General features: G+C 35.6%; 1 protein-coding gene across 4 annotated transcripts in view; it reads right to left on the bottom strand.

The window, feature by feature from the left end:
* Positions 1–23,019, bottom strand: part of CPEB2 (cytoplasmic polyadenylation element binding protein 2) — a 54,533-nt gene that overhangs the window by 11,755 nt on the left and 19,759 nt on the right. For 2 of the 4 annotated variants that reach the window (XM_064711803.1, XM_064711804.1), the window contains exons 5-8: positions 16,757–16,807; positions 10,233–10,256; positions 6,551–6,721; positions 4,868–4,957 (exon numbers count right to left, since the gene is read on the bottom strand). In XM_064711803.1, coding sequence (XP_064567873.1) covers positions 4,868–4,957; positions 6,551–6,721; positions 10,233–10,256; positions 16,757–16,807 — 336 coding nt within the window. Of the gene's footprint in view, positions 1–4,867; positions 4,958–6,550; positions 6,722–10,232; positions 10,257–15,962; positions 16,256–16,756; positions 16,808–23,019 lie in introns of those variants that run through there. The other 2 variants (XM_064711805.1, XM_064711806.1) reach the window with 2 other exon arrangements.

Raw genomic sequence — 23,019 nt, 5'->3', positions numbered from 1 at the left:
AACAGACACTGCAGGTCATCAAGGTAAAGGTGGTAGGGTGTATCTTGAAGACCATTAAAGAATCAGTGCATTAACAATGTAAGATTTAAAAAACAAATGCACAACTGATTTTAGACATTTGGGAACAAGAACAGGATTTTAAGAAAAAGTTGTAAGGTCCATACTGGTCCTTCCAAAGCTGTACCTTATTTCTTACCCCTGATACCACAGTCCCATCATAGCTACATAAATGGGACACATGACAGGATTTTATGTATTCTATATTTTTACCTTATTTAATTTCATAAGAAATATGTCATAAGGAATCTCTGGATTTGGGCTGATGCATTCTCTTGTGAAGTCTATTCTTCACTGCTGAACTGTAATTTTTTAATGACAACCTGTTTAACTTAAGTTTAATCATCAATAATTTAGATTCAAAATCTGTTTTAATGGGAATATATTACAGTATTTATCACAGAATTTAAAATCCACATATTAATCATGCTAAACTTAGTGAATGAGGGCATGTGCCAACTGGCATGGGTGAGATAAGCTCCATGAGACTGTCCTTACTCGGTCAGAAGCACACACACATTCCACTTTGAATGGAGATCCCAGTACAAGAATGATGAGAGCGCAAAAACTTGATTAATCAAAGGGAGGGTTAATTGCACATGATACTGTAAAAGGAATCAGAGATACAAAGATTCTCCAGATACTGATTTTTCATCAGTTCTTCTCCTAATGCAGTTCAAAGGTACTGCCATGTGGTTCCACATACACAAGGTTGCCAAGTGCCTCCATATAATCTATGTCTGTAGCTATTAACATGCTTAACTGCAGCAACTTGCAAAAATATAGAAAATTCAAGCATAAGAACTCAAGAAGTGATAAAGATTATCACAGAATATTCTGAGTTGGATGGGACACAAAGATCTCTGAGTCCATCTCTTAAATTAATAACCCATACAGAGACTGAATCCACAACCTGCATTTTTATTAGCACCATGCTCTAAACAACTGAGCTAATCTCAGGGTCACTTCATACTACCACTCCTGACATGGAAAGGAAAGCAATAGAAAAAACATACATTAATACTGCCTTCTCAACCTCATCTAAAAAACATGTACTCATGTCTTTTTTTGTCCACTTAGTTCAAAGCCTCAGAAAGCCTTGTGTCACAAACTCAGCTGCACTACTCCCCTCTGAAGGAGCAGTACACAGCTCTAGACCTTCAATGATTTACAATGCTCACTAAAGAGATGGATTGGTGAGCACTGGAACAGAAAGCACATTAGGTAAGTTTGAAAAGCTGAGATGACTGAGGGGTCCTGCCAGATTAAAATTCTTCATGGTATTCATAAAAAATTTTATTTTGGTATTCATTATTTAGAGAACAAATCAAAAGCCAAGCATTCTGGACAAGATTCATGCTAACATGATTTTCTTCGCAAGGAAAAGAATGGTTTATTTCAAAGTAATATGAAAGTTTACCAGAGGGAGAAAACACGCTTCTTGTTATGCATATTCTGTGTAGAAATCAGAGAGCAGCTTTAAGTTTTATCAACCTTCAGCTAATTCCTGTCACTAATGGCTTAGAGGAGGAGTCAAGAAAATCAGTGCAAGCCAGCATGGCACTGCCCATGTAGTGCCATGCCAGTGACTGCAGTGGTATTTTGGGTTGGGGCTGGTTGTCCTGACACACCCTCCACAGTCTGAGGGTACTAAACGGCCTCAGTGCAGTGCAATTCTTGCCTAGAAACGGCTGCACCTTAACTTATATCAGAAAGAACCAGTCCGAGCTGCAGGTTAATACAGACAATGGATCTACATAACCCATCTTTCAGTTTTTCCTTTAGTCATCTTTGATGGAGAATAAACTCCAAACCACATGTAAGGTGAAAAAATGTGGTGCTGCACTATCTTTGTGAGATCCATGTATCCAGTCTTTTAGATACCCTCAGTCTGGGTAAATGAATCAAACTCAATGTGCTCATATTACAGTGACCTGAATTGTCCTCTATACTTCACTGGCTGTACTGGCCAGATTCACATTGATTAAAGGAAGCTTAGACACTAATCACATATGAAGATTCCTAGTTACTTGCCTGAATCCTGAGTTTGATCCTATCCAGTGTGATCAAAGTAGCAGGTAACAAGTTCAACAGAATTTGTATGGACCTGGGGTTTTGCTTCTGAAACTAGAAGCAGAACATTTCCAACTTGAGTTTTTCAGCTAGTCAGCTCTAAGTTAGCAAGTGGGAACCTTGAAGAAAGAAGTTACTGCACAACTGTTGTCATACAAGGCAGCAGAAACAACCAGTTAGAATAAGACTGGGGACATTGTCCTGTTTAAATCAGATTATCCTCTGAGACAGCCTATAAATAGTACAGAGGTCACAAACAACTGGATGTATTTTGGAAGGCATTTTTTGAATTTCCCTATCTTTATGGCACCATTTCTTTGTGAGCTTCATTATGAAAAGGAGGAGTCCTCAACCCAGCAAGTTACTTTGGACATGTGTATTGTTTCACAAATAAGTGTATTTGCCAACTACGTAATAACATGAGTTATGATAAACAGTGGCAAGTCAGAAAGGAAGGAATTCTGCATCACAGTTGGCAGATCACTCTTACAGACTTTGTACTTTGAGCTGAACTGAGGTTTTTTTCAGAACAGAGCTTCCTTGTAAGATCAGTGTAAAGTTGTAAAAATTCCTGTTATGTTTCGATCTAATTTTGTGGTGAACCACCACAAAATGTAATTAGTTAAGAACAAGCAGTTGGTGTTTCTCAGGAGGCAGCCAGCCTTGATGGATCAAGACACTTTCTGAATTTCTTTCTGCAAGGAAACACTTATTATGAACTTGGCCTTCCCTCAGGACCTTCTGTAAGCAGAGAGCTTGGAAGGAAGCACAGTCTGGAAAACTGAACAGTAACAAAAAAAAAAAAAAAAAAAAAAGGCAAAAAAAAGCAACCCCAAACAAAACAGGCTTCATCTCTTCACCACAGAGAAGACTTACATGAATTAGTCCAGAATGGCCTAATTCTGAGATGTCTTTGGAAAGCAATACTATAGCAAATCTCTAATGAAACTGAACAAAGAAAAATATAGACACCGAATTAATTTCATGCAGAGTGACAATTTAGAAAATAAAAAACATTAATTCTCTGAACTAATATAGTATGTATTTCTCAAATGGCAATCACTGACTGATCTCAAAGCTTTTTTTTGCCTATCCTTAGCCATCTCAGACATCTTATTAATGTATGTATAAATGGTTCTTGTCTGTTCACACAAGTACTACCAATGAAAGACAATTTTTAATGAAATTCTTCTAAAAAATAATTATGGGTCACATGTATTGCTTTGACTAAAAGAGGTATGTACACAGTAACACTTGCAGTTGTATGTTTCCAGAGTATTTACAAAGAGAAATCGACACTGTATTGTAAATGTGTTAGGCTATGTACAAAAAATAGTGAATAATTCAGCAAACTAAAAGTTCGGCTGAAATGTTACGATAGAACACTAAATGCTTTTATTTTTCAAGTAAGGATCAGTTAACCATGGGAAATCAACTGAGCATTTAGGTTGCAAGTGTTTCCTGAATTAATTAGATCAATACACTGAAGATCTATTTATATTTTCTCTGCCTTTAAGAAGCTCTACTTACAACACAGTTTGGATTTTTTTCTTACTGCAGTAATTATAAACAACCCAACTATATGAAAAAGCTTTATCAAATAAGGAAGTCTGAAAACACATCCTTAAGATGTTCAGATGCTGAGATAGGACTATCTCCTTGGAAACAAATGCCACAATCCATTCCTTTCAGGTAGGAATATATTACATCTTCTGTCTTCTATATATTCGTCACAGACTCTGCGAGATGCATCTTCTTCAAAGAGTTCCTTGGGAATTTCTCTTGGTAATTTATGAAGAGAGATGCAGTCTAAGATAATCAAATTTAACTTGACAGTAGCTTTGTGGGCTGGGCTGACAATCAAGAAAGCCAAAGTCTCTTTTTTTGTCTTAAAATTTCCATGTAGCATTCATAAATGCTATTCAAATGCTTTCAATTCCATTTCCCACTCTTTAGAGGGCCCATTGGGGATAATAATCCTGTCTTTTCCCCAGCATAGATGCACAGATAAATAATCAGTTTACAAAAGAACTATACCTACATTTGTCACTTCCACAGAAGGAATGAACTGCTGCATTCTCTACAAAATCAATAATTTCTGCTTTGCTTTCATGTCTGGATCACACGTCTGCATTTATTTTATATGTAACAATACATGACTGTACATATACAGAGATATCCCAGTGACTTAACTACTTGATCTACAGAACGGTTTTTCCAACACTTTGTAAGTAATAGTAAAAATATAATCTAACAGCAACACTAGAAATAATTTAAAAGAAAAAAAAATCAGTATTTAACAATTTAACAAAAAGATTAGAGCTTCAACAGGAAGTTCACATCCTAAAAGTGAAAGATGCATATTTGATTATCTTGACCACTTAAGCAAATACATCCTTCTGCATCCTGCCTTTAACCTCCTAGGAAAATATTTGTCTAAGATTTTGTCTTAAAATATTTGATCAAATTTCAGTTTTGGAAACTAGACAGAAATAGAAATACAGAAGTGATGATTGGTGATGCATGCAACCTACAGAGTGTTGACTTGATCAGGCTCAGTAACAAAATAACACGTTTTAGACTCAGTATGTGAAGGAACCACACCTGGACCTGCACTGAACCAACAGATTTAAGTGTTCACAGGGACTCTACATTATACCCTTTGGAAAAAGATGAGAGTGTTTCCAAGAGCAAGACCGGCATTCAGTAACAGGTCAAAACCTTCTAACTCTCTTACCTTTTGGTGGAAAATAGGACTTGCTCTCCGCTTTGTGAGGCCAGTCTACTACCAAGGGCCCAAATCGTCTGAAGCTGGCAGTAATTTCATCTAAAAACATGTAAAATAGTTGCAATTAAAGGAAATTACATAACTCAATGAAAAAACTATCAAGCAAAGACCTTTGCTTCTAGCAAGGGTTGACATTTCATCGGAAGAAAAACAAAACAAAATTTACAATTTTCATAAACAAAAGACTTAAATAGATCCATCTTCCAGAGTGTTAATATTTATACAATGTATTTCTGGTGATTTTTAATCTTACATTTGGTTTTTATTGCTTAAAAACAGCAGCATTTCAGAAGCATATGGGCAGCTAAAGCCATTTGTGTAAACTTGTGTGGAACTTCCCTAATTTCAAATCACAATCTGGTTTGAATAAAATCAAATAAATTTACTGTTTAGTGATGTACAGTTCAGAGCTTTTTAAGTAGATATTTATATACTAAGTAACACCACAATTAACATACTAGCAATTTCCTACATATAGGAAATATATACAGGATATCTGCTCTACAGCAGACACTATGCATGTATCAGAGACAGAAATTTGAAATTGTCTATTTAGAGGTGCTCCCAACAACCATCAACAGCTTTGCTGCAAGATCTACCATGCCCCTTGCACAACTTTGAGTTCTTCCTATCCCAGCCACACCTACGTGTCAGTGACTGAAAAAGCCTTGGCCAAGGGTTAAAAATACTCTGAACTATATAAAAGCAGCAACTCAAACACAACTATGATCCATTTCTTTCAGTCATATCCTGCCATCATCATATAAACAGGGAGGAGAGAAATAAAATGTATTTCCATGTGGTTTTGTTTAGCATTAGTGTTATAGGCAACTGTGCTGAAGCATATCAAAATAAATGCCTTAGTAGATTATAGGAGGGCATTTCAATGGAAATGGAACCAAAATCTGGCCTTTCCATGTCTGAAAGTTAATTAAACGCAGTCAGCTTATTTGGTTTGCAAGTTACTCTAGGATTACCATGAACCTCCTAACAGAACTTCCACTTATACTAGAAAGTTAACATGCAATTTACATTTATCTGCACAGGAAAACCTCATATTAAACAGCACAATTACTTCAAATCACCACTAATGTACAAAGCAATTTCAGCTGGCTAACAATCTGAGTTTCTGTAGTACAGTCTCTGTTCAATGCATCAAGAGTGCTCTGCCACTTGACCTTGCTCTGCCTAAGTTTCTATTTCTCATCAGGAATAACATGAACCTTTCTATATCACTGCTGAGATCTTCAGGTAACAGTAAAATAGAATATGAAATTCATTTACAAATGGAAATTTCCCATGACTACAGAATATAGCAGGCACAGACAGAGGAGGGCTAAGATGTACTTGAAAGAAATATGCAAGATAAGCAGGAGCACACACTCTAGGCATTACATGCAACTCTAATCTGCAAGTACAGAATCAGAAATAACTGCAACACCCCAAAACCAAAAAAGATGATACAAAGCTCAACACACCCATCAACTTACATAAAGAACAAATAGTTACAGCCTTTTGCACAACATTATTTTTAAGCTGAGTGGCTGATTTTTACTACTCAAGTCAGGTTTTTCATGGCCTGTTTTTGTTTCTCCCTCCCAACATAGTGTGCTTGGTTTCCAGGCAGCTCACCTTCATCAATATCCGGTGGAAGCCCTCCAACGAACACCTTCCGAGAGAAACGCTCGATTCGTTCTCCGTTCTGATGAGCTGAATAGCAGGTGGGGGAATTCAGGACTCCAACTTGATCACTGTGCCCATCATCCAGCAAGCCATCATCTATTGGGAAGAGGGAAGAACGGCCTTAAAAAGAAAAGATAATAATGTACATTAAAATAATTTTGCGGCAGGACGTGGTTTTGTAATCTTAGGGAATAGGGAATAGCAGTCTGGAGAGTCAAAATGAAAACACCAAGATATTAGAAACATTGATATTAGTTTAAAGAAAAATTAGGAGAATGAAAAAATGTGTTAAACTTCAAAATGGAATTTCAAGATTGCAAGCTGACATCACTCTAAGTGTATACTTCGTATTACATTATATGGTAGTTGCTCTGCTGCATCCAGTAGATAAGTGGTAATTTTGTTTTAAGTAAAGGGTCTTATTTATGAAAAGAAAATATTACAGATTGCTTAAGTGAGCTTTGTTAGTCTGCCTTTGGTTTAGCTTCAAGTTAAACTGATCATTTCCTCCACCTGAATAAGAACAATGTGTCTAAACTCCTTAAATTTTAATTGAACAGGGAAACAAACATCCCTATCACAAGTTTCAAACATGTATTTCTAAAGGTATTGGATACTGCTAACATAAGAATATACTCAATTTCTAAGAAAGCAAAAGAGAATTTTAGTAAATGTGTAAAATGTAACACTTGAAAAATGAGTCACAATGCTGATTTATTCTTCTCACTCTCAATTTACTACAGTTTTGGAGGGAAGCCTTATGGCAGTTCCTAACATGTAGTAAACTCCAGTGAGTTTACTGTTACCCTGAAAAGCAAGTGCAAAATCTGAGAAGTTCACAGGATGACTTTGCAAATGCAATCTGACCCAAACAGACACTTGGAGCGCAGAGGGAAGTGAAAATATGGTAATTCTGTCCCACATATTTCTTCCCCATTTCATATTTACAAATTTTGTAGAACTCTGAACAAAAAAAAATTCAGAAGGCCAGGATATTTATCTTGGCATATTCAATCTTTTATTGCTTTAGTCAGCAACATAAAGATTAATGATCGTTTCAAATTCAGAACTCAGTCTTTTAATTGCAAAAAGCCTCAAAAGAAAGACTCCATGAAGCAAAGCAAATGATCTACATCACTATTTCTTCTGAAATGCCATTTTTCTCTCTTTGCCACTTATTTAAAAAATAATCACTAATTAAATCAACTGCTTCCCCAAAAGAAGCAAGAAAGCCAAATCAAAAAACAACCTAGCACACTTCTGAGAAGCAAGCTAGTTTTTAATTTTAAACAGACAACTTCTCCAGATTCACCCACTGAAAACCCATAGTCAGGATCAGTAGGTCCCTGACAGCTGAGTCCGCAGTACCTTGGCTGTGAGCAATACTGCAGACTTTAATTCTCCAGCTCAGGAGAACATTAGCAGTAAAGCCTGGCAGGAATACCAGCAGATCCAGTGCTGACCAGCTGGGGTGACAGCAGTATGAAAGCCCTTAATTTCCAGAAGACCACCTTAGAACCAGATGTTTAAAAGACAAGGGTGGAAAACAGCAAATATACACCAATGACTTATGTTACAGTAATGCCTATTGACACTGATGTGATATCTCAACAAAAAAAAAAAAAACTGAATGAAAGCACAGGACGATATAAAACAGGATGATATAAAACAACCAAATACCATAAAGTATCATGAGAAGCACAAAATTAAAAGCAGGACTGCAGCACTGTATCAAACAACAAAGAATGTTAACTGCATCATTTTTATGGTGGCATATCTGTGTCTCCAGCAGAAATCCAATGAAGAGGAGTACAGCAAATGCAGAAAGCTACAGCAGGCTCCTCCTTTCCATTAAAATTGGTGATAGGTATGTTTCAGAATGACTAGTGGGGAGCAAGAGATGCTTGGTCTTGTAAGGACACAATCAACAGGTCTGCAACAGATCAGCAGAGTTGTGGGAAGTGAGGAAGTGGAAGCATGCAGCTGGTTCTCAATGGGACAGAAAGGTGAGCGAGCAATGGAGACACAGCTAACAGCTGGATGAAGCAGGCAAGAAGATTCCTCTTGTATATCAAGTATTTAGGCATGAGAGGAGCAAGACTGAATTTATGACTGTAGCAGCTGCATACTATGGATATGAATTTTAGTTATGAAAACAAGTAAGAATGATCAAACCTTTAAGATGTATATGAACAAGTGGTAAGATTTGGTTGCGCAACCAAGAAAGTTGGATCAATGAATTTTTGAATTACTAAAGTGAATGATGGAGAAGATGGAGCTGTTACCATAATGACAGTGACAGGAAGAAGTGCATGATGGAAGAAGTAAGACTCATATTGCAGGAACCTGCAGTTAACTGAAAGTGGAAATTTTAAAACATTCCACTAATAGAGGAGAGTTATTCTCAATATCTTAAATCTAAAATTATTGTAATTTAGCTTGGTTTATAAGAAGTGCTCCTTAGACAATAAAACTTACAATATAGACAAGTATATAATGGGGAAAACAGTCTTAGAATAACTCTCAGAATAACTTATTTGTACCCACAGACCCATGTTAAAATCTAAGAACAATGAGAATTGTTCTTTACAAATAAAATCAGCAGAACATGTTCTGAAGCGATACCAGAGAGCTCAGTTTAACTTTAATGTGGATAAAGGTTTGCGAAAAGCACTGGAGCTCCTGTGAGAGCTAAGGTGACATCAAGGACAATAGATAAACACTTTCAGAGTAATATAGTCTATATGACTCCTATTACTTTCTTCTCCATCCTCTTCACTTCTAAATGTCTCTCAAATAAAGAAAGCAAAAAGGTAATTTGCTTTTCCATTTCAACAGGCTTTCGCATTTCTCTTGATGACTATGAATAAAAAGGATTAGCCCTTCTAAACACTTTTTTGTTTTTTAACAGTAAAAAAACAAGCAGAATCTGGCAGGAATTGTCAGAATGATTGTACTAACTGTTACATCCACTGGCCAAGATCTACAACATCACCGCTCTACAGATTATGGCTACCAAGCACTAGGCTATGAACCAATGCAGAGACCAAGACAGACACATGAATGTATGTGGTGAGTACCAGAAGCTACCAAAGATCTTGGTACTTTGTTCTTGCATGTTTTACATGGTCTTTATAAGAACTTCACACCACATCCTAGCACAGTTGAAACAGTAGAGCTTTTCAAGGTTAGTGCATACATATTGGCTTATACTATGAAAACGTGTTTACTACTTCTAAGAGCAGTCTACTAGATTTCTTGCTAAGTTTAGAAAGGCTTTTTGCTTTTACTCTGCACACTACTGCTTCTACAGAAGCAAAAGGAGTTAGAAGGACAACTAGCAAACTGTATACTTTTAAAGGGGGTAATGACTGCAAGCAGTAGCCATTAGCATGAACTAAACCATGATTAGAACTGCAGTTTTTAACTGATTAAAGGATTTTCAATTCAGACTCTAAAAGAACAATGATCATAACAATCCAGACTGTACTCCTTCCCTCACACCCTCCATCCTCCCCAAACTAAGTTAACATGCAGATAAGCAATTACAATCAATAATCTGGATTAATTAATCATAATGATCAGTAACAGATCAGAATTAATTGAACTGTAACAAACAGAAGTGGATTACCTCGTCTTCGCCCATAACTCCTCGCTGCATGCAAACAAAGGACAAATTGTAAAATGTCAAATAACTGTATCATGCCCACAGACTAAAATATTTAAGATACAAAAAACCATGTGGGTAAGTAGTAAATAAAAATCTGCATCTGTACTTGGTACTGATAATTGTAGATGAGAATGCACTAGAATCACACATAAATACCATACTATTTTACTACTAAATTGATGTTAACACCAGCTGTAAGTAAAATTCTTTCATATAATTCAACATCTTTAAACTTGGTCTTCACTTCATGTTAATTATGGACAAATTAATTATGGGAACTTAGCAATTCATCCTCAAGATGTGATTTTTATCGTACACAAGTGCCTAAATAACACACATATGGTACTGAAACTGTAAAAAGGAAAATACTACTGTAAAAAGCATGTAGCAAGTGTTAAGTTAATCACAGACACATCCTGGTCCACATGGAACAGTTTGTACAGTCCTTTGCAGTGACAATGCAAATGCTGTAAGCCGTGACCTTCCTTTTTCATGAAAAGACCTAGCAGAAAATTAACCGCAAGGTTTTGTTTGAAACAAAAGCTGCCTTGTACTAGCAAACGAAATCAGGGCACAAGTCACAAGAAATAGCATTGTATCAAAAACACTGCACAAAGGCAAAGCAACAAATTCGCACAGACTGCAAGTAAATCCAAGATTTTCCTAACTTTTGAGTTTTGCAAGATTCTTAAAGAGATCATGCTTGCAGCTACAGTTCAGCAGACCATACTGATTGCTTCTCTGCCTGAAGGCTAAAAACTAAAAATAGACAGATTACTAATACAGAAACTATTAAGCTTTGTGCAATTTCTTAGTTACATTTCCACAGAGTATTTTCTATTCCTGTTTAACAGACTCAGTAGCTGAGAAAAATTACTTTAATCATTACACAGTGGCATTAAGTATCCAAATAGATGTTCCTATTAACCATAAGATCATAGCAACATTTAGGAACAGACAGCTGTGTCTTGGCATTATTGTTTTTATTTTACAAGGCCTCTATACATACACTTCTCCTAAAAGCAACTGTTGTTCTGGGCCACTGAAATACATACTGACTCAAAATCACTGATTCATAAATGTCATTCATTGTTCCATTCTCATATTATGAAATACTTATATACTGGTACCTCCTATTTGATTAGGGGTTTTCAAAAATTTTATTAGATATAGTATTTTTTCCCTTTGTTATCTTGATCCCTTCCAACTAGAAATTCAGTGGATTGCTTATGGAAGTTTGAAAAAAATCTTTCTTGTTTTTGCTCCCTTAGAAAAGTTATTTTTACACAACAGTCATGACACTTCTACCCAATTTGTACTGAACTTGCTTTCAGATTTATTTTCTCTCACCTGAAATAATTATTATTGAAGAGAATAGTTTTTGCTTAAAGGTTTTCATATCCTTAAAACTTCTACTGGAAAGCCAAAACAGAAAAAAGCCCACTTTCTGAAAGAGACCTGGGTAACTAAACAAGTATAAACACTTTAATTCATATTTCCAACATCAAAACGGAATCCACAAAGCTGCATATTCTTCTGTGTGATCAGCTCTCTCACTAGGTGCTGGGGATTCTGCTGCTGAGCTTCAGACCCGTTTTCTCCCTGAAGGCAGGCCCTCAGAAGACGCAGTTCTGTGGCAGTGCTGCATGCACAAATCTTCTCTGACTCCTGGCCAAAGCGACTCCCACGGAGCATTAGCAGCAGCGTCACTAAGCCCTCGCCTAGCCCCCACATGCTTTTTTTAAAAAATAAATTCCATCCACAAATGAAACTAGAGTAAGCAGGGAAAATTCAAGTGCAGCCCATCCACAGCAACGTCTGCAGTGCCGTGTTCTCTCTCAAAGGATAATACAGTGATGCATATTAATATTCATCTTTCAGCACAAGTGTCAGGATACTGTTTTTCTTTTCTTCCACCCCCTTCAGCCCACCAAACCAGCTCAGCTATTTTCTTACATTTTCATAGTTAAGACAAGTTGATATGCAGAAAAACATTTTGTTACAGAACAACTGAAGTTTTTTCTTTGTGCATTCAAAAAAAGGAAACAGCAATTTTAAGGAAAAACAAAAGAGTTACTAAAATGTTAAAAAAAAAACCCAATGCAGTTAAAACAGTAGATGGTGCAATGTTTTATATATATCAAAATTGCAACAACGTACCAAAGTTATCTGTGTATTTCTTGCTTCAGCAAAACAACAAAATCAGGGAAAATGGGAGAAAAACTGTACCTGATGCTGTCATATCATTTACTTTACTTGTATGGCAAACCCTCCTCCCTAAAATTCATGTCTTGCTCATTTAGAGTGCAAACTAGTGTGGGCAGGGATATAGTGCTACTTTGCATCTAGAAAAATGCAGATTTTCTGTATTTATTAGAATAATATGCATATAATGTTTTACACCTTACAGAGCAGGCATGCTTACAGGGCATGACAGCTGTATAAATATAGTTAATTACAGGTTTACCTATACATCAAGACTATACAGATGTATTTAACATACACATCATCAGTGCACATGTTTATACATAAATAATTGCAGGGAAGACAGCTCTTTTGGAAAAGGCCAGACACTGCAGGCAAATAACTGATTTACAGCAACAAAAAAGGAGAGATTAAATTGTTTTCCTTAACTTGTCCAAATACCAAGTTATACTGAAATTTGCCTTTTATTTTATAAAGCTGGATATTTTAATTAGCCAGTAACTTGGAAAGATTTCAAATGAGTGAGAATGCATGAAAGACACTTTCATTATAGAAAATATCAATTAGGCAACACATACAAGAAGTATAATGATGCCCAATAAAATTAAATCCAGTAATACTGGAAACTTCCAAAATCAAGAGTGCTGCATATACAACAAACATTTTACCTAAAACCTTCTTTTTCTATATTGCTGAAGTTGCATGCTAATACAGCTTACACCCATCAGAAAAATTAAAATCTCCCTTTCTGCAACATAAATCAGGTCACAGATTTAAAACATAAGTAAATACATTTGCTGTGCATGTTTATCTAACCTCAAGAAAATAGAATTGAACATTATGTGAGCAATGCTACCACAAAGATACCAAATGTATGGTTTCGTTTTATTCAGACACATATTTCAGATACACAACCAGAGATCAAATACACACATATTGCAAGAACTCAGCTGAATGATGAAGCTGAATTAAAAACACTATGTTGTGTATCAGGAAAAACTATCAGGCAAACTTCCTACAAAGATAAAATACAATTTGTCACTAACATTGTGACATAACGATCAAATGGTGACAGAGACATGATGAAGCCTTTTTCATTAATAACTGTAATTTAAAGAAATCCATAAACAGTTACAGCAATAATTCCCCAAGAGTCTAGACTAAAGGAGGTAGATGCCGAATTCCCATTTCATTCTATTGGATTTGGGTGTCCAAATTCCATTTAAATTTCTTTAGAAATAGCACCTTCATAGATTTTAAGGCTCAAAGACATCATTATGACCATTCAAGCTGGGACACCTATAAGACTACAGAAGTTCATTTAGCAATTCCTGTATAGGAGGTTTAGTAATTTCTGATTGAAGTGCTTTCTTTAGAAGCATAACCAGTTATAGTATCTGTAAGAAGTCTAATACGCCCTTGCTAAACAAATGAAATGGGGAATTATGTTTCAACAGCAACTCAAAAAATTCAATGCTTTAAAACAAGAGAAAGTGGGGCAAACCCTGTAATGGGGAAAAACACTCTACATCCCAAAAACTTGACTCCTGCATTATTACTTGTTTCAAAAATGTTCTCTCTAAGCTGAGAAAGCTGCAGTCAGGTATACCCATTCCAAAGTATCTTTTTTTTGACTTTTGAGAGATAACAGTCATTAAAAATGCATTACTTTTTTTTACAGCTTAAGCTGAAACAGACACATAATTATACATAATTTATTAAAACACATAAATCAGGTTTCCTTTAGTTCATTTCATTAATTTAAATAATGAAAACTGTAAATATTAATATTAGGTACAGTTCAGTAAGTACATTTTAAATGAGATGGAAAAAATCTATCATTTACAAAGAGGAAAAACCACCATCAAAAAAGTTCTATCTAGAAGTGCTTAGCTGTAAAAGGGCTGCAAAATTCCAGCCTGGGTCATGTTAGAACCTTTCTGGAATCCAGAGGCACCAGTTCACTAAAATAATCTCACTAAAATCCAGAGAGGGTCAGTGCTAATTAGTAGTGCCCACATAAATGGGGAGAGGGTGTTTAAACATATTTGTGATTTGCTTTCATGAAGGTCTGGTATTCCTGCTCCTCCTTATAGCTACCACAGTACTTACTGAGAAATTAAGGGACGAATGTGGAGTCTTTGAATTACCAACTATTCTTTTGCCAAAACTCCCCCCAAGGCACCAGTTACAGGGACAGAGGGAAATGTTGGCTTGAACCCACTTAAGTGGAGAAGGAAATTGAGGTTTACAAGCTCATCACCAGGTGTTCAAACCATAATTCTCCTTATTGCACATTTGGAGGAAGTCCCTCAATTCTTGCTAAGAAAGAAAGGTTGCACAGAGTCTGAGCAGCTGGAGCTCCCCAAAAGCTGTTTCCAGTGCTTCTGCTCCTGAGCTGCAAGAAGCTGCAGTTCAGACACGCCAACCTGCAGGGGCTCTGAAGAGCATTCCTGACTGCCCTGCCTGCACCAACAGCTACATCAGACTCCAGCTTTGTGCTAGAGACACAACAAGGCTCTGAACTCAATTCTAAAGGGCATAATTAAAAAATTATGTGTTGCAGCACCTTTTTAGATACTTAAACTGTTATTTTTATCTCACTTACTGAAGGCTGAAAATAATCTTTTAAAGAGGACAGCAGTCACAACTAAGTGCTACCTCTCTAAGTACAAGAGAAACCACACAAGCATAAAAAGCAAGATATTTTTCAGTGCATGTTCTAGCTTTGTGGTAAGATTTTAGGATAGACTGGTACCACTGTATTTCTCCAGTACTCATGATAACAAAAAAACCCTTCTTTCCTAGATATTCAATAGAGTAACAACAGTTCCCATGTGCTTTTTTAGCATGCAAAACTCTAAAAAGAGAAGTTCACCATTCTAAGTAAAATTAAACAAATAAAGTATTAATCTCTTACAGCCACCTCACTGAAATACTTCAGTTTCTCTTCATACCTTCCCATCTAACACTTCCTTGTACAGCAGCAGATAATGCCTATTTGCACATATACCACCTGAACAAACCAGTTTGGAGAACAGGTCTTAAAGCTGCAGTTAAATACAGAAAGTAAAATGTTGTAAATGATGTGACATCAAGCACACTGATATTCAGTGTAGAGGAATCAATACAGTGTTGTCTAAACACTGATTTTATTTCTATAGCTAAGTACCTGTTTTTTCTTTTCAAGATACTCCATTATCTTAAAGTTACCTATTCAATACCAAAGGATCTACTTCTTCAAATAGCCATTGTGCAGTATTTCCCTTTACTGGGCATAAAGGTAAATCTTAGTTTCCTTAAAATTTTAAACAATTTTAAACATTTGCTCAGTGTTATGCAGGGAAAATAGGTATTTGCTTGCATTTTTTATCCATTTGCACAAGTGTAAATGACTGTGCAGAATGGGTAAGGCAATTTAAAAAAAACCCACCAAAACCTAACAACAAAAAAACAACCCTCCATATAATTTCAAACAGCAATGAATGTCTTCTGGCCATATTTTTTTATTAAGAGATCTTTACTGTTAACACTTGGACTCATCCAAGTGAATGACAAAAGTGTGTCCTTTGTGTACATCAGCTTCCATGTCTTCTAACCTAGAGAAGCTGTGGCACTACAGCTCTAGTTTTTCCCAATGCAGAAAACACTTATGTGCAAAAGCCCTGATTTATTATTGACTTAGATGGATTACCAAGCTGTGCTTCCTCCTTTAGCCTTGAACAAAGGCTAAAGTTCATGCCTTCACTGAGTAGCAGATGTTCATGAAGTCTGACCTACTGGGAGAGGAACGTGAACATGAACTCTAACTTCAGCATATTTCATGGGTAGACACGTGCTTGACAAAAGCCACTTTTAAAAACCCCAGCAAAAATAAAATGTTATTTCACATGAGTGTAATGCCAAGTGTCTAGTTCACTCTTTATTTACCCAATATAGAAAAACATGTGTTTCTGGCCTTCTTATTTTTCTCATTCCTGTTTCAGTATAATAGATTTCCTACAGCTCTTTGGAAAACATACCCCTGGATTGCTTGAGAACAAAACGGAATAGTGCATCATTATGAACATTTCAGATTTCCAATAAGCTAGATATAATGAAAGTCTGTTGCAAGATTAGCTCTTGCCATTGAACTCCAAGAAATGGCAACAGTCCCATCAGTGTTGAAGACCAGAGGCAAGTAATTCAGTAACAGAATAGCACAGTATAATTTTATACCAACATGTCAGATTTAAACTAAGCTAGAGATAATTAGAAACTGTTATAAGATTAGAACTTACCATTTAACATCAGAAGATTGTCAGTCCCCGGATGTGGATAATTCAAGCGACCTTAAGAGAAAACAAAAACCAAAGAACAAAACAAATGCAGAGGTTTTAGCTATTATGCCAGAAAAAATAATGAAAAATCACGCTTAGAATTTGCCTAAGGGAAATAAAGAGCTAATATTTAACTCCAAGCACATTAACCAACAATACCCTTGACCCAAGTTAAAGCTGACAAGAACAGACTTCTTAACCTTAATTCTCTGGTCATAAGATCTGCAGTGTACTTTGGGATCAGCTCCAATAGGATAAAGCCACTTTTTGTTTCATGACACCCAGAAATAGTGCTGACTGCTTTAGTCTCCTCTTTCACAGCGACTGTGAATAACTGCACTATGCACATTGCTTAACAGAGTGGCATTTCTACAACATCATGCTTCTCTACTGAAGCAATTTAAGAAAAATCATGTCAGTAAAGAAATAAGGCATGCAAATTTTATTAACTGATTTATGACTGCATCTTGGTGTATTTCATTTAACCCTGGTATGTAATATTTTTCAGTAGGTCCAGTAACATTAGAGCAGTTGCTTATATACAGATTCAACAAAATTAAAGACTATTATAGACAAAATTTTCAGCATTTTAGACAGAAAAAAAATTACATGTAAATCTCATATCATGACATTAGAATTTTTCAAGAATTGCATTTTACTACACCAGTGGCACGTTATACTTCAGTACTTAAATGAATGGTTTAAAATACATAGCTGAAGAGTCCGTTCACTGCAAATTCCTTTTTATTAAAGGAGACTTTTTCTTTTTACAGGAAGCTGCAAATATACCCGTAGTGCACACTGACCTAGAGAGACACTTACAATAACTGCTGTGATTGAAAAAAACGTGGTTGAATGCGCAAAAAACTGCATTGCCATCTATCTTGCTATTCAAATTTACTTGCTTGCTTTTAATCTGAAGAACATTTTATTTATATATGTGAATACTGTGACTTAAATATCTAAATCTTTTGAAGGAAATGGGAATGCTTGTAGAGGCATAAAGAAGAACCCAGTCTGGAAGCAATGGGCATGTAGAACTCACACGTTTTTAAAGGGTCATATATATGCAGACGGCTTGCAAGAAAAAGAAGCCCCGGGGGGGGAAAGAAAGAAAACCAAATCAGCAAGCTGTATATTAAGGCTGTCTAGCAATTCTTATCATACTCTGCTTGGTCCTCTACTGCTGGAAAACCCATGAGCTTAGCAGCAAGACTAGAAATTTCTTTAAGTAGTTCAGAGTCCCAAGGGACACCTTTAGGGTTAAATAAAAAATATTTTTGTTGTAAATCTGTAAATAATAGGGTTTAGGTATTCCTCTTCTCCTTTAAGAAACCAACATAGTAATTTTCTGCCAAAAAATTTTAACATATACACATTGCAAACTCTGAAAGCTAAAAGTTCAAAATAGCAAGATTAAGATAATTTAGGAAATTTTCTTCAGCCTTATTATTTACAAGCATTGTGGAAAAAAAGAAGATTTTTATATAGCTATGAACTATCTGTCGCCCCACAGATTTTATTATTGTAAGAATGGATGGTATCAGAACACCTACAGATTAGGTAAGAACATTTTGCTGTTGAATTTGGAAGCACTGAAGGCTACAGCAGGCTCCTGGAGAAGGGCAGATGAATTCCACCCAGAAATGCTGTCTTCTCTAACTTCAACAGAATCTTTGAGCAGGCTAAACAAAACACTAAACACAAAAACCTTCGTAGGAGCCTCTATGTTTCTTGTCTTCAAAGTGTCCAGTTTTAATATATTTCTTCTGTTGTACTGAACACCTACAACTATATCTAATGTTTCTTGGAACTATAAAAATTCCACCCTTCTAGCAATGCATGCTGGTAAAACAGGCAAAGAATCAGGAAAAAGGCATCTTTAAACTGCAGTCTGGGAGCTGCCACAGCTCAGCCTGGAGTTTAACTTACTTTGCTATACTTCTTAGGTTTTTGCTCTATCAAGGCTAACATTCATTTGTCTAACAGCAAGAATGTCACAGGATCTGTGAAATTGTCATATCATAAACATGATTGTCACTGTCATATCATGTTTATATACATTGCTATAGAAACATTTGCAACAGCATTATTTGCAAATCAGAATGCTCTATTTATCGACAATAACAAATGAAATTGTGAGACATTATCTCAAACTTGCTCGACTCTGTCTTGACTCTGTCTGAATTTATCCTCTTTTCCTATTTAGCAAGAGAGACAAAGGGTAGGGTTTTTTTCTTGCAATTATTTCATAAACAGAAGTCAGGTTGAAGGCCTAACAGGAGAGAGAAGCTCACCAGTGTCAACATCTGGGAAGGAAAACTTCTAAAAAATAGTAAATTCTAGGTTATGTAATTCTGCTTTTGCATTCTTTTGCTTTTTCCTTTATAGCTTCACAAATAAGCCGCATTTCAAACACATATGCCAAGCTGAAATAATGAAGGACTTATCACTGAGTGGAAGCAAAGGGCTGCACCAGGCAGCTGGGCCCATCACTGCAGCCCAAAATCCCATCTCATTGTTGAGGAGATGAATTTGCTAACTCAGATAATGAATGATTTTGAGATTAGAAAGGAAAACAACTAACACAATATTCAGTACACTGCTGTATTGATACATATAAGTTCTATTTACATGGTTATTTCAATGAAACCACACTTTAATGCATTCTTGTGAACTCAACCCCCGTATCTGTTACCTGGTCTACAACTTGGACATACAACTTCGAGAACATTTTAAACACAGAATGTTTGCTTACTTTTCCAAAATGCAATCATTGCTACTTATTTATAATATTAGTTTAGGTTCCTATTTCTCAGCTTAATCTGTTGGAGTAAAATGAACTGTTTTCTAGGCTGTCCACCTGAATTTCATGACATACATAAATTCAGAACATTTCACATGTGGAACTGGGTTCAAGATCAGTTTTATACAGAGCTCAGACCACAGCATTTTTGAACAGGTTATTCAAGTTAAATGGACATTTACTATATTAAATCTCACTTAAAATATCAGTATGTAGAATACAGAAGATGGGAGCACCATCTTGTAACAATTTACTTTGCTTCTATCACATACATCTTTCTAGCTGGCCATTTTCACTGTATGTTGTTCAATGCATTAAAAAAAAGATATCATTTTAAGAACAAGGCACAAATCCTACCTAATCCCATGCTGCTTCAATGTCAGTAATCTAGAACTGCATAAACTATTCAATGGTCTTTTAACAGTTCCAGTAGTCTCCAACTGCTTAAAAAGGTAGTTTTAATAATAAAGATGACTGAATAGTTTAAAGTCAGCTACCAATTAGTTAGAAAATATCTATTATTTAAATATTAGACTTAGTCCATTCCTGAAAAATGTTAAGAAATTAATTTACTACCTCTTTACAGAACTTGTCTACAGATCCAAAATTTGTAACCTCCTACTATCGGGAACAAATAAAGTGCCTAATATTACCATTCTGTATCAGAAAGATCATCATGTTACAGAAATTCTCTGTGCAAACCTGAACTTGCAACTTCACCATGCTATGGCTAATTAGTAATTCTCATGTATCATGGCTAAATTGAAACTAGCATTGCCAAGAAGCAGCAGGTATGCCTGACACTCCTTATACAACCAGAGTTCCATCAAATCTTGCCTCCTCTTCCTTACCTAAATGTAATTAATATTAATGGAACTGACTGCCTCACATGTATTTCTCAATGCATTCTTCTGTGAGGACAGAAAAAAAAAATTAAAAGCTTCAAGTAAGTTTTGGTGGGCCATTATAGCCACTGAATCAAATTAAGAGTCTTGCTAATCCAAACATGAGAAAAGAGTAACAAACTTAGTTTTAGCAACATTTCTGTAATCTCACGTTACTGATTGGGTAAAAGAAATATAAATTTTTGTAAACTTCTTTTTGGCATATCAATTTTATTTTAAGGCAAATTCAAATCTACTTTTATAAATGTATACTTTTTATTCCTATTTAAATAAACTGCTGGAGGAATCCCCATGTATTAAAACATTATTGACTCACAGATTCACAAGTTTGATACTTCACATGTACTCTCCTCTTTTTTACAAAGTCTTAGTTTGTTGTATGAAGAGACAGAATCAAAAACTCCTTATCCCTTTTCCTTTCTTCTTCCAAGAGATCTTCTGAGTAGGACAGAAAAAGCTTCCAAGTCAAGCTTTTCTCAGAAAGAGAGAATGGCTGAGGATGACAGCAGTTTCAGAAAGCAGTTTTGGAACCAGTGCAGTTCAGACAGCAGCACAAACCCGTGTTTGGCCAACACCCAGTTACAGAAAGCCCAGAGACTGCATTTCCCAGTGTTGCCTATCAAGTGTGCAAGTCACAACGAGGCCAAATGGGCTGTCTCTGATAATCCACGTATTCAGACAAATCAGTTTGTCAAGTCTCAAATATATTCTTTTATCAGAAAAAGTTTCTAAGAAAGAAAGAAGTAACAATGTGTATGTAAGATTTCAAAGCCTTTTATGTGACAAGGGAGAGAATTTTTCCTCTATATTTTTTTCCAGCCTCAGAAATTATTTTCTTGGCACAATTTGAATTACTCTGTGAAGAAACTCTGCAGCTTTAAACTTTAGAGCTTCAAAACACAAAATATAGAACAAATGCCTTTGAAAGAAAGACAATGCTCTTTGTGCCACAGTCTTTACTAGAAACATGTTTAAAACAGCAAGTAATGAATCCCATTAAATCAGTCTCCTCAATACTAATATATATTGCACAGAAAATGTAACAACTGCTTCAAAGCTTTCTCCATAATCTTTTTCAGCCCAAATGCACTGTCTTTCCTGCTTCTTGACAGCAAAATACATTGATATTTGGGGGAGCAGAAGTGAAAAAAAGAAAATCAGGCACACAAGTGGTATGTCTGAAGAGTTATACTAGCAATATCTTTATGTGTCAGGCTATCAGTATTTTAATTTTTCTCTCAATTGTTTTAAGAACTATTAGAAAAATAAAAAGGTATTTAAGACCAATGATATAAAAGGAATTAATTTAACTTCAGTTTTTATTTCACTGAAATTGAATGGATGGAATAATCTCAAACATTACTTAAGATCTTGTTATGAAATGCACTTCTAGAAAGGGAGATTATGCATGGGAAAGATTAGTTTTAATATGATCAGTATTTCTGCTGCAATGACTAGTGAAGTCAAACATCTTCTCCCTATTACTCTACCTTGAAAGTATCTTATGGAAAGCTAAAAATTACTTTTCTTTTGATCACGTGTTGTAATGACAAAGCTTTGTCTAAGCAAAGCCAAAACCAGTCATCTACAAACAATTTTCTGGCAGGCATAAACTTAGCTTTCAGTGAATCATATTTGAAATATTTTTTTCAAGTTCATGAAAGCAAAAGTGGAGAAATTTGACTTGTTCCTAAAATGGATCTTGACATGCAAAACTTGAAGCTATGAGCTAGTACATAGACTGTCTGTTCTGCATTGTACAAAATTTGAGACAAGATGCTTAGTCATAGTCCAGATATTGTAAGCAGCTAAATCTGAAACACGTGCTTAAAATTCCAGGGACTTTCATTTTACTGCTGTGATCACATATAAAAGATGCATTGTTTTAGTGTGCTTATATTTACTTGAAAACTTGTCATAAAAATATTCCCTAGCTACAAAATACTCTTTAGTTGCAACAAAATATGTTGTATTTTAATAAGAGCAACAAATAATAATCCTGTGCATTCTGCATGCAAATATGATGGAGTTTTAAGTAAATGTTAAGATTTTCTGTGGTGAAAAGCCAGAGAGAGTGATATAACCAAATTACAGCTTCAGAGAAAAAAAGCTGGCAGAGAAAAAAAAAAAGTTAAAGTTGCTCAGAAATTACAGAAATGCCCATTAATGGTAAAAAAAAATCAGAAGACAGTAGAGAAGAACTAAAAGGCCAATACACCACAACGTCTCCTCCTACCATTTTCAGTCTGTAAGGAACATTTCTCATGCCTTATTGTTAATAACATAGCTGAAATCACATCCATGGAGAAAAAATATCTTATCCATCAAGTTAAATAGCAGCACACAATTACTCTATTTAAATTCAGTTGGCATGTGCATTGTTCTCTGGCACTCGAACAGAAAAATGGATTTCCTTTGAGTTCATCACTATCTATGACTTCCATCTGTTTTAGTTCAAACATAAAACTTAGCAGAATTTTCACTGCAAGAACATAGCTGTTTAACTGTTAAAA

The sequence above is a fragment of the Zonotrichia leucophrys genome, chromosome 4 (genome assembly GCF_028769735.1).
Source record: "Zonotrichia leucophrys gambelii isolate GWCS_2022_RI chromosome 4, RI_Zleu_2.0, whole genome shotgun sequence".
Classification (NCBI taxonomy): domain Eukaryota; kingdom Metazoa; phylum Chordata; class Aves; order Passeriformes; family Passerellidae; genus Zonotrichia; species Zonotrichia leucophrys.
This window is presented reverse-complemented; position numbering and strand designations above follow the sequence as displayed.